This window comes from Acartia tonsa, chromosome 11, assembly GCF_053477335.1.
Source record: "Acartia tonsa isolate MP-2025a chromosome 11, ASM5347733v1, whole genome shotgun sequence".
Lineage (NCBI taxonomy): Eukaryota > Metazoa > Arthropoda > Copepoda > Calanoida > Acartiidae > Acartia > Acartia tonsa.
In genome coordinates, this window is record NC_137270.1 from 26,584,577 (window position 1) to 26,597,533 (window position 12,957).

At 30.8% G+C, this 12,957-nt stretch overlaps 1 protein-coding gene across 2 annotated transcripts in view; it reads left to right on the forward strand.

Annotated features, from left to right (window-relative positions):
- Positions 1 to 12,957, forward strand: part of LOC145331728 (uncharacterized) — a 133,133-nt gene that overhangs the window by 23,551 nt on the left and 96,625 nt on the right. For both annotated transcript variants that reach the window (XM_080176547.1, XM_080176548.1), the window contains exons 4-7: positions 3,555 to 3,595; positions 6,768 to 7,179; positions 8,662 to 8,728; positions 9,169 to 9,232. In XM_080176547.1, coding sequence (XP_080032673.1) covers positions 3,555 to 3,595; positions 6,768 to 7,179; positions 8,662 to 8,728; positions 9,169 to 9,232 — 584 coding nt within the window. The remainder of the gene's footprint in view (positions 1 to 3,554; positions 3,596 to 6,767; positions 7,180 to 8,661; positions 8,729 to 9,168; positions 9,233 to 12,957) is intronic.

A 12,957-nucleotide genomic window follows, 5' to 3' on the forward strand; every position in this document is an offset into this window, starting at 1 on the left:
GATTTAACTTTATATATCTAATAGAATTCCTAATTTGATATAAAATGCTGGGGTCAAAAAAGATTTTTACTGTATAAAAAAGTTTAATTTCAGTTTAAATAAAGGTTTGGGGTCTCAGTAAAATAGCAGGATGACAAAACGTTGAGATTTAGCGGTTAAAAATTAGTAAAACTTTTATTTTTTTCTTAAGCTTTTGGTTTAATAATGAAATAAAATATTTAATCTTAAAATAACTGTTTAGTGTTTAAGTGAAATATTTTAACTTGTGCTAAGTTAATTTCAAATCAAGGGGATTGTAAACGTAAATTTTACCCCTAAAAATATTTTGTGTACTTCCAGGGATAAGACAATGGTAGATAAATTGATCTACATCACCAACGATGATAAATAAAATTATCCCTTCTGCATATTAAAATTGTTGGTTGAAAAGTTTGTCCCCTCATAGTTTAAATGCAACTGATCTAGATTTTACAAAGTATCCAAAGTTTTTAAGCCAACAAATGAGAGAAAGTGTATATGAAATTTTTCGTAATTATCGGAAAAGACAGGAAAAAATGTTTACAAAAAACGTTTTTCTAAATGTGATTACTAAATCTTTGCAAAATAATAATAGTTATTTATCGCATCTTATTATAGACAGCTTTCCGCGGAAATTATAATAAAAGATCAAAAGATAAATTTGCCACCTCTAGCCTATCAAAACTGGTTTTAATTTTATGATTTTATTTTAATATTTGTGGAAAATTTTCGTTAATACGTTGCTTCACATGATTTATACTATGGCTGAAAAACGGTTTAAAACCGGCGGATATTTGTCGGCTTAGAAGCCATATTGGAAAAGTCTTTAGCATGTATTGACTATTGGTGCACGTCCCTTCCCCCTGATCACAAATTGTAGTGGGAAGTTGTCTAAGCAAAAAACATCAAAATCTGGACATACCAAGTAAAATTTACTTAAATCTTAACATCATCCAATAAATGTATAGTTATAGATGTATACCCCAAACAAGTGGTGGGTACCTTTTTCGTCTACTAGCAAATTACCTTCTGCTCTTTTATAGCGAGTTGGCTGTGTAATATTTCCGATATCATTGGCTGATATTCAATTATCCAATTGAAAATCTGCACAGGGACCCCACCCCGTAGGTAGAGTTTCTTGTAGCTCGTGCCTCCTCTATTCTTTTACTATAATCAGTATCCTACCATAAAATTTTGGGTATTTAACATACAATAAATTTGTGTACTAAACTAGTTATCTTTTCTTATATAATGACTACCAAAATGGCAGATATTTTACACTTTAAAATTTTAAAGATTGTTTAAATTTCGAGTATACGCTTAGAAAAGTACATTTTAGTGAAGCTTTCTTTGGTTGATCTCATCTTAATGTTATAAAAAGCTTGCGTGATTTCTAGGTCAAGTCAGATGAAATTACTACTTAAAACATGTTTTTTATCCATCAAAATATATTCTTAAGCTTTTAGAGATAAAGTAGTGGTTGTGCTTTAGGTAAAGGTTTATCCCCTCCCACACCGGGTTCAAGTTACTTTATGGGACTAAAGTAAAGCTCCCCTTTATGAGAAGCTTAATTTACAATTTAAAATATATTCTTTCCGTCTTTTGTAGATAAGGTAATCGAGCCCCTTCCCCCGACCCCCTAATTATAATGTTGTTTTTTTGACTTAATAGAAGAATAGTTATTTATCGCATCGTATTATAGACAGCTCTCCGTGGAGAGTAAAATACAAAATTATGAGATTAATTCAGTTTAGTTGGCCCCGAAAGAAAGAAGGCCCGGGCCAACTAAACTGTTTTTGCTTTTATGATTTTCACTTTACTATTCCTTGAAAATTGTCTGTGATACGATACCATACATAATGTCTCAGAACAGATTCTAATCCAGCGGATATTTATCGGTTTCGAAGCTGAACTGTAAAATCTTTATCATACCAATACTCATACACTTCAACCATTTTACATAGAAAAAAAATAAAAATAAAAATAATGGCACTTTAAAATCTAAAAATCTAATTTTGAAAATTTGTTAATTACTTTCTTTTGAAATAAAATCTAAATTGTTTTTGTCACTAAAAAAAAAAAATTAGAATCTTTGAAACCCCGTCGAATTTTACCCACCTCGAAATAAAAAGCTTGGACGTCCCTAAATCCCTGTTATTTACTAATACAAAGGTAAAGTGATAGAAAACCATTTACTTTACGATCAGGTTTAACCATTTAAAGCCTTTGTGGCTAGAGAAGCAGGGCCATGCTTTCTAATAAAACAAATAATGGTTGTGCCTCTAGTTTCTAGGAGCTCTGTTTTTGAAGTGAGCAGAAAAATAGAATAAAACTATCCCACTAAAAAAACTAAAAACCATCCTGAAGCTTCTATGAAGAACTCAATCGGTTGAGTAGTTATCGAAAACTGAAGTAACAGATAAAAAAGTCATACTGCTTAATGAAATACAAAGATCAGTAGAGACTTTGGAATTATAGGACAATCAAAGATAAATTAAAACTTTCTTCAAATCAAAACCTTTGTAATTCTGTATATACAAGGATAGATACATTTGTATTTCAACATAAGCATACAAAAAAAGGATAAAATTACACATATTCATATTGTTTTATTGCATAGTTTGGTACTTTCATAACCTGGGTTGGTCGTTGCAAAAGCTGAAAATAACAATTTTTAAGTTTTTAAAGCCGAAGATCAATTTCAATTCTCGGTTTTCCATTTTAAATTTTTATTTAGAATTTCTTTCTATCTCTATTTGTTTATAGCTTTATAAAAAGAAACTAGCGGATTTTTCAATACATTCATTTGCCATTGAGGTTTAAAGATAAGTCTCAATTTAGTTTCTGTCTTCTGACATTTGAACTTAACTTAGTTATCAACTAAACCCGTAATATACTTAGATAAAGAATTGTAATAATGGATTTATTATTACTTGGATCTTACATCAGATTTTCATGTACTCTAATAAAGTGAAAATTGTAGCTGGCAAAAATCACGATCCCCAATCCCCTTTCCTCCTACTGGATGAACCTCAGTTTAAATTTTTGAATGAAAATCTCTATTATTTTTAATGATAGATTTTCTCTTTGTTTGTTTGTTTATTTTTGTTGTTAACCTTCAATAGCAAATACTTGATTCACTAAATAATGTCCTCAGAAAAGATGTTTGATTGTCAATTTAGAGGGTTTAGTAAAGTAGGGTTGTTGATTATGAAAGAATAATTATTTTAATGAATTTTTATGTCTATATATTCTAAATTAAAACTTTTACATAATAATTTTTCCTATGCTTTTTTCCTTTAAAATAGAAGCAGCTTATAGTGCTTAATGAAAAAAGTCATACAATACAAATGAACAATGATAGGCTAGTATACATTGTAATTTGTAATTGACCAATGGTAAAATGTATTCTGGCCTATCATTGGTCATTTGTATTGTATGATGTCATTTTTCATTAGGCACTTTGATCTACTTCCAAACAATGTGAATACGCTTTGTGTGTAAATGAATTAATAAACCAATTATTAATTTTTCAGGATTGTGAATTTACAGAAGAAAGTATTTGGAACAACGACCAAGGAATTTAATTTTACCATCTAATTCAAATTATAAAAAAAGGCACAGAAGCCGCGCAAAATCTGCCAATTTAAAACTTTCTTGGCGCTTAAAGGTATTTCCAGTATGGCTTCGAAACTGATTAATATCTGTTGGATTAAAACCGGTTCTCTGTCATACTGAAAAATTATATTTCCGCGAATAATAGAATTAAGACTATTTCATTAATATCATTTTTGTAAGCTCGGCCCTCGGGCGACCAAAATGGACTTAAATCTTATAATTTTTTATTTTAATATCCACGGAAAGCTGTCGACCTTTGATACAAGTGCAATTATGTAAGGACTAGGAATGATGCAAAAGTTATGATTTAAGGTACTTTACATTATTAGTTAATATATTCTTGCAGCTGCCCGTCTAACATCTAGGGAAAGCTAGGGCAATAAAATAGCAATAGATTAGACATTTCAAAACTTATTTTTTTTTTAAATGTAGACAAAACCATCCCGCTAAATGTAAAATGCAACCTTGTCCCAATAAAAATTCAAGATTTGACTAAAATTAGGTGATAACTGCTTTGGGACATGGAATTTTATTCAACTCAAAGAAAATTGTAGACAGGGACGTCTAAGCTTTTTATTTTCAGGGGGTTTGAGGGGAGGAAATGTAATGTATTTAAAAAATAAGGAGTTTCAAAGTTCGAGTTCTTTACCCCTTAATTATTAATTTTCTCCTAAATAACTTTCCTTGTCATTTAGAAAAAAATGAATAGAAAAGATAAAATTATATTGAAATGTAAAAATTTATTCTGTATATTATGCATTTGAAAAATCAAGGTCGACATAAATATAATTTCCAAGATTTTTCTTTTATTATTTTGAATGTTTAACATGTCTACCTTAGCTACGAATTTAGTGCTTATTTCTATAACAGGACAATCTAATCATAAAAAAGTACCAAGTTTTTTGTTTTTTTTGTCTGAAGTACTGAACTGATTGATTGTCCAGTTTAAGGAAGGCTCACATAAGACTTTGGTTTTGGGCTCTTTATTTTTTTTCTTCAGGTTATTTGTTTATTCTTTGAATTCAAAGTCCGCAGATGCTATTAGCTTGTAGCGGAGTCACTATTAGTGTATAAAAATATTGCATTGTCCGAATGTATTCAATTTTCTAAATTGAATACATTTTTATATGAATTATTCATTGATAAAATATTAGAACACGGAAAAGTCTTTATACAAAAATGCTTTAAACTTTTAATGCTTAAAAAGAAGGGTATAGCTAGTGTTAAAAGATATAAACACTATGTTTTTTTTTATGGTTGGTAGGGAAGGGGTTGAGTTTTAAGAGCTCATGTAAAAACGGACACAGGGAGTTTAGAACTTTTGAGCCTCATAAATAATCTCGAGTTAAATAGTTGTCATGAAATAGATATTCAAATTGCTTTCATTTTAACAGACACAATCTAACTCACAGAGGGAGGGGACATTTGGCTCTTTATTATACGGAACCCCAAGGTTTTATGATAACGTTTTCTTAACAATTTTCGACACCTTTATTTAATTTTGATTGGTTGGTTCACTAAGTTGAGTGTCCGAACGTTTCAACCACTAATTTTAATCTAAATAAGGTATATTTTTTGTATCATCATTGGGGATGTACATACATTTATCGGCCATTGTCTTATCCCTTTAGATCCCTGCATCTAAATACCTTTTATTAATATACCAATTTGTTTTTCTATGACACTTTTCTTATTCCTATCCTTGTATTGAATTTATGCATTCATTTCCTCAGATATTATAGTGCAGGGATCTACAGGGATAAGACAATTGATAAACAGCCTTAATGATTATACACAAAATCACCACTTTTGTAGATTATATTTAGTGGTTGAAACGTTTGGACACTCAACTTAATAAACCAACAAATCAAATTTAGTAAAAGTCCCCAAAGTTGTTAGACCAACGAATCAGGAAACGTTTTGATAAAACTTTGTGAACTAGTGTAATAAACATCCCATTGTTCCCTCTTCCCTGATTACAGTGGGACCCCGATCTCAAGTCAAGATTTAATAACAATGCATTTAAGAATATTTGGTAACGGAGAACCTAAGAGACAACAAACCTTTTGTAAATGAAATATCATGTATTACATCTTATTATAGACAGCTTTCCTATCTAGAAATATTATAAGATTAAAACCAGTTTTGAACCCCCGAGATGCCAATGGCACGTGCTAACAAAACTAGTTGATTGTACATTTTTACATTCGTAGAAAACTGAATATAATACGATACGACACATAATTTTTCAGCATAGCTAAGAACTGGTTCTATTCCAGTGGATATTAATCGGCTTCAAAGCCACGCTGAAAATATTTTCATGACATCCTCGTAACAAAATGTATATATACATAATAACCCCAGAATTTCATAGGGAACGGTCAATAGGATTAAAATTGATAGGTAAGGCAAAGAACCAAGGATTTTTTCAACAAACATTTTGGTTTTGCTTTTTAAAAGCAAAACTATAATTATTGACAGTCTGTTCATACCGGATAGCTCTGATCGTTATCATAGGCATGTCAATCTTGGCCTGATGATTTCTGTAATTAGAGGGTATGAGTTTGATCTCTAAATTGGGAGGGGAGGGGGATTTTTTATAGAGGCGATATCTCTGAGGGTTGTGGTACCATTCCCTCAAATAATTATAACTTTACCAGGACCTAGGAGAACCATATCTTCAGCAGTTAGCTAGATACAAATTCACAGGCAGACATCCAGTTACTTATATATACGTATAAGATTATCCTCTTACTCCTGGGCTTTTCAATATATTTGAATTTATGAATAAAAAATTTATGAAGTATGTTCAAATAAATAGCTTTTAGATAACTGTACAGCTTTTTATTTTCGCATTTTTTTGCCTAAAAAATGTCTTCCTATCATTTTTTACTATTTAAATTTTTTCAGTACATTATTTGAATTACTTTTCTGTAAATTCAATCAGAGCTCGGCAGAAGCCCGTCAGCCGTGACTAAGCCTCACATTTAAACACGTAGGAATGCTTTGAAACTTGTATTCAAAATAGAGATTCAAGTGTTCAAAAAAAACTTTTTAGTGTAACTTTTAAAATCTGTCAATAAATAAAGAATATTTTTAAAAATAATGTTAAAATTAAATAAAATGTGAACAGATAAATCATCAATGAAGCCAACAGATGTATCTGGACCTGTTGCTACTGCTACTGCCCATGGCACTCCACCAGCTGCAAACGGCTGCAGCAAAAATGCAAAATTCCTGCCAATTTCCCCCGCCCACAAACCAACCATAAGTGAAAGTGTCACCAGCAACGGGGGAGGGGGGATAGAGGAGGAGGAATTGAATGGGGAAGGTATTGACATACTGGAACCATCCTCCCCCCAACACTGCGATATTTTCTCTACCTCCCCCGTGCCCCCCGCGGGACTATTTCTTGGGGGAGGGGTGAACCATGGGGGTGTTGTCGTCTCCGAGAGCATGATGTCATCCCCTCCTGGTCTCCGGAGCTCTCACCCCCACTCTGTGTCCGCCCTCGCTCTTGTCAGTCCAAGAGAGAATCTTTGGGTAAGCAAATATATTTTTCAAGAAATCGTTTTTTCAAAAAGTTTGAAATCAGCTGATTTTATTTGCAATTTTAATTAACAACCAGTGACTATTGTTAGAAAGAATAAGATTTCAAAAACACTAGAGAGTAGAGAATTATGTTATTTATTTATGTTATTTATTTGGAAAGTTGCTATTACTTCAATGGTGATCCTTCAATTCCGCATTATAACAATCGCAAGTGTTTCTTCATAACTAAAAATAAGTGGAAAAATAAAGAGAATAAAAGTACAAGTGCAGCTTTTGTTAATATAATAATATGCGATTCTGATGACCATATCATGTATTATTTATGCGGAAATGTAGACTCACCACTTCTAATTACAATTTAATTCTTTTTTTATTCTTTTCTAAATTAACTTTAAAACTATTGATTTTCTTAGACTTTTGAAGATTTTTCCCTTTTCCTGTTAAATATTACGCAATACACTTTTACTTTTTATTAAAATCAGCTGTTTGCAGTTTAATAATAATATTGAAAGAGAAAAAAGTGTTAAAATAAATAGTGTAATATTTATTTAATAAAAAGTGATTTATTAATTTTAATTGCAGTAATAGTAGCTTAGGCCATATTTATTTTTAAAAACGCGCGGCTAGAGCTATACTACACAACAAGAACAAACTTCTTAGTAGAATATGTAGAGTGGGGCTACTCTACAAGCTAAGCCTTGTTTGTTTGTTTGTTTGTCCATTTGTTCTTAACCTTTATGAAGAGTAAATTATTTTTTTCTAAGGAATAAAAGTATAGGGTATCAAAAGAGGGATGGCAAACTGGGCTTTCACATTAGCCACCTAGATACCGCAAAACAATTAAACGACCAAGCTAATATTGCTTGAGACAAAATGAATGAAAAATGATTGCTAATCGAACTTTATCTCTAGATTGAAATCACCAAAAATGCTTTTTATATATGTCTATTAAAATATTAATTAACCTCTGAAAATGCGTTGCTGCTACTAGACATAATCAGATGAGCTGAAAATGGATTGCCTATTTCTTCAATAATTTCCAAATGTGTACAGCAGATAACCCAATTATTGCAAACGCTATTTTAAGCTACTCCGACCAAAAGGAAAAGCGATATAATGTATAAACGATTTATATTTTTAATTTTAATTTCTCAAATTTTGATTTTTTTTGGGAAGTTTGAAGCTTTTTTAGCTAGTAGCAAATATTGAGATAGGACGCGGATGCTAAGTACACTTTCGGAAACTAAATTTCAGTTCATCCATAATCATTATTGTTCATTAGTAGATAATCAGTCTCGGTAACGTTATGGGGTAATTGGGGTTTTACTCAGATACTATTAAATTTAGACCTCTCATTTTTCTTGTTAACATTCCTTTTATGGAGCATATTTAAGTATATAAAATCAATGACAGCCCGACTTCGCCACTTATGGATGTTGTCATCCTTGTTTTTATTCTATTTCTAATTTTCAGGCTGCAGATTTTAACCTGATAGAAACCCATTCCTCCATCATTAGCCTCGGACAAACCTCATCTTTAGGTAGGTTATTTTTTCTCACCAATTTGTGATCTGAGCTTAATGCATTAGGTTTCCTTACTAGTGTTAATATTACTAAAAATAGTTAAAAACCCTCCCTGGATATATAAAAAGCTTCAATGTAATGGAGAACCATAACGGATAAGCGATTAGTGAGACCTTTCGCAGCAGACAGATATACACCAAGACAGAAAGACATACTGTAACTTTTAAAAAAAGAATAATGTAATAAGTCAACAATTAAATGCTTATAAAAAATTCCCTGGCAAATTGCTGTATTTTATCAATATAAATGAATAGAATGTTTTCTGTTCCTTATGCCAATAATGTGAAAAAAAAAAATAATGTGATGTCAATAATAAATCAGCCATTACCATAATAATTATAGTCGAAACTAACTTATAATATAGTATATAAGAATCAAATGAATCTTTATGTTTTAGGTTCGGAGCCTTCTGGTTGCCTTGAGTATGCTGTCTTTACTGCCTTGGACACTCAAAATACAGGGTAAGCAAATATTTGGATTTGGTCTCGTTAAATTTTAAAAACCTGACTCCTAATTATTATAGTTTATGTAAAAAAATTTGAAGTCTTTCTATTTTGCTTAACTGCAAAACTGAAAAAAAATTACACAAAAAAGCTTTAACGAACCTTAATATTTAGAGATCAGGTTTCTGTATTGCAACAGGACCCAACCCTAAGGTCCTGTAATATGGATCTTTAACTGTAATACATTATTATTAGGTTCTTGAATATCATGTTTTTATTGTCTTTTTATTGACAGATTTTGATAATTCAAAATTTAGCATGAGTTGTTTTCAAAATATTTTTATCATATTTTCCTGTCCTTCCAAAATTACAGTTAAAACCTTTTTAAAATCTCTGGTATAAACAATGATCAATATCAATTCTTATTATTTTCAAATTCCCTTTCAAAGACACAGACAAAACACGAAGAAAACATATTTCTAGCAGTATGGCTTCGAAACTGATAAATATCCGCTGGATTAGAAACAGTTTTAACTATACTGAAAAATCATGTAAAGCTTTCTAATTTTCCACGAATATTTAAATGAAACATTTGAAATTAAAACCAGTTTTGTTAGACCCGAGGGGCTGGAGCCTAACTATAATTATTATATAATTTGTTATCCCTGTGGAAAGGGAGGGGTGTACCTTTTTTTAGCCCTATTCCATCAAAATATTGCTGCGCTTCTTATTATTTTTTACTATTCTTACAATTTCAACATTTTTTTTATGTTCTAATCTTTTTTTATGAATAATTATCCGCGCATTTTTCTCCCCACACATTTACTTGTTTCTGAATTCAATCAAAATATTTACAAAAATAAACATCTTGACATTTTGATTATTTTTGATTGGGTATTCTTATATATCCACCAAAGAAATGCTTTTTATAGCGAAGTTGTAACAAAATTAGGGTCTTTACTTTAGAACGCCTGTATGTTTGTAGATATTAGTACTTAGAATTATGACAAAATGTAATAGAAATTTATGAGAGAAAACTGTTAATAAGGTCTATTAGAAAAAAATCATTTAATACAAACTTGTTATATTTTGAGAGAAAATTTTAAAATTTAAATTAAATTTTGACTTTTCACTGCGTAGAAAGATAATAAGAATTAAGTCATAAAATGGAACTTTTAGTTATTAAGTAGCATTTCCTAACAAAAATATATGATTAAGCCAAGTTTCAAAATGACTATTATATTATGCTTAGAAATGCATAATAAATTGACTGGTGTTATAAAATTTTCTTTTTTTATGTAGAAACATATTTTGATTGTTATTTTTTACACAAAAGACAAATCATAATATCTACTTCTTATACTCAAATACCCATAAATACACACACACATACACACATACAAACACAGACTACACAGGGACACACACACACACAAACACAGACACACACACACACACACACACACACACTAACAAACATATGCCTTAATTTGTTGCCTATGGTTGAGAGGGAGGAATATTCTATAAATACGCAGGAATCTAAAGGAATAAGACAATGACCGATAAATTTATGTACACCCCCAATAGAGTTACACAAAATTACCCCTTCCGATTACAATTAGAGGTTGAAACTCTTTGACACTCAATTTATTGAACCAACCAATGAAAATTCAAGAAAAGTCCCCAAAGTTGTTAAGTTGTTGAAAAACGATATTATACAACTTTGGGGACTAGTGTAATAATGTCCCCTCCCTCTAATAATTGGGAGTGTACCACCCTTAAACCTTAAAATCCTCCCAGTTTATTTTCCTAAAATTTTAAGAAATAGACTACCCCCCAAAAAAGCTTTGATGTCCTTGGTTTAGACCATTGCTACAGTCAAAAAGTTAATAATACTTAAAATTTGTAGTTATTCAACTAACTTCAATATTATCTGCCTAATGCAATAAATTATCTTCAAAATATCTATCCCTGTTCCCTGTGCTAGGCATGGTAATGACCCAAAATTGGCACCCAGACCCCACCACACCGACATTTTTAATAGCGAAGCTTTTCTATAATAAGGGTCAGACTATGCCGTAACGATATTTTTTAATTTATACATGTTATAATGGTCCCATCGCTTTAAAACTTTGTATGATGATCCATATAACAGTAAGGTACGATTTAAGAAGTGTAGCAACTCTATAATCATTACAAGAAAGTCCGTACGTCCATTTAAAACATTACGATTTTTAACCTTTTTGACAAAATTTATTTTATGTGACATAATAACTAATTCTACTGATTCCTATTAAAAGTAGGTACATTGTTATAAGCGAAGCATCTCTAAAATCATGTCCTTAAAATGAAAGTATGTCCTTAAACAGTACCTTCTATTTAAGAAGTTTTGCAACAAATTTACTTACAATTTTGTTTAGACTTATGCATTAATATTCTGCTTATTCAGTTATGACACTCTACAAGTGTTAATGTTCGTTTGTCCAACCGTTCTAGAGCTTTAACTTTATGGATGTTGTCATCCTTGCTATATGAAGATTCCCAAGTCTGAGAGAGGGAAACAATTTATTTGACCGTTTTTGGCTTACATTACATATTCAGTAGCCTTACACAAAAAACGGAAAAAGTAAAAAAAGAAAAATTTTTAATAGGATAGTAAAGAATTGAAAGTTGACTTGTTTAAAATAATTGTAAATAAATGGGTTAGGAGCTAGGACGTCCTAGGCTGAGGTTGGGGTTACGGGTAGGTAATGAAATTATACTTCCAGAAAAATTTGGAGGACTTTAACTTTAATCCAATGAAATTTATTTATTTAATATCATCAATTTTTATTTTCTTAGATTTTGATCATTAGTTTCAAAATTATTTAAGTATTTTGAGCCATGCTACTTAGCTAGGGGTAGGGATGATATGATAATTATTTATTAGACCATAATATAAGAATAGGATAGATTTATTTTACAGTTAGGTCATTTTATACATTGTATTATTTTTATATTGGTTGGTAATCGATACAAACCAATTTGGCCATTTTACAATATTTTATATTGTTTTTTAATTGAATAAAAAGAAAAGGAAATAAGTTATAAAGCTTTACTTAAATATGATGTTTTTGTCGTCCTTCAACTTATAAAGTACTAGCTGCTTCGCCCCTAGCCTCTACGGGAGGACGTAGGAGGTCAGCAAAATAGCCTGAAATCACCCAAATACATGCATAAAGCTTTCCTGAAAAGTGCAAACAATTCTGAGTTGCAGTTTTCTAGATCTTAAGCTACAGACAAAAAGACAACTTCTTTATATTGTAGGAAAAATTTATTTCAACTTCTTACTGAATTGCTGTGTGTCCATCGAAGGATCTCACTAACCACTGAACTGATATTATTTTTCGTCTTAGTAAAGCTTCTTATAGGTCCATAGAAGGTTTATAACTTCACCCTAAGAAAAATTGACCCAAAAAGCCCAAAAATGCTATCAAGACTATTTGATATGAACATATGTTGATACAATAACATCACAAAACATTGACAATTCAAACAAACGATTATTTAAATCATGATACTAATACTCAGTGCTTTTACTCAAATCTTTTTCGGACCTACGAAACCACCTTTACTAATTTTTAAATTTGTAAAGTACAAATATTTCAACCCCTTGGGGGAGCTAAATCCCTACAGGGATATATATATATATATACGGGGTATTAACCCTACTGGGCTTTTCTAACCTTTACTTTACCTAAACA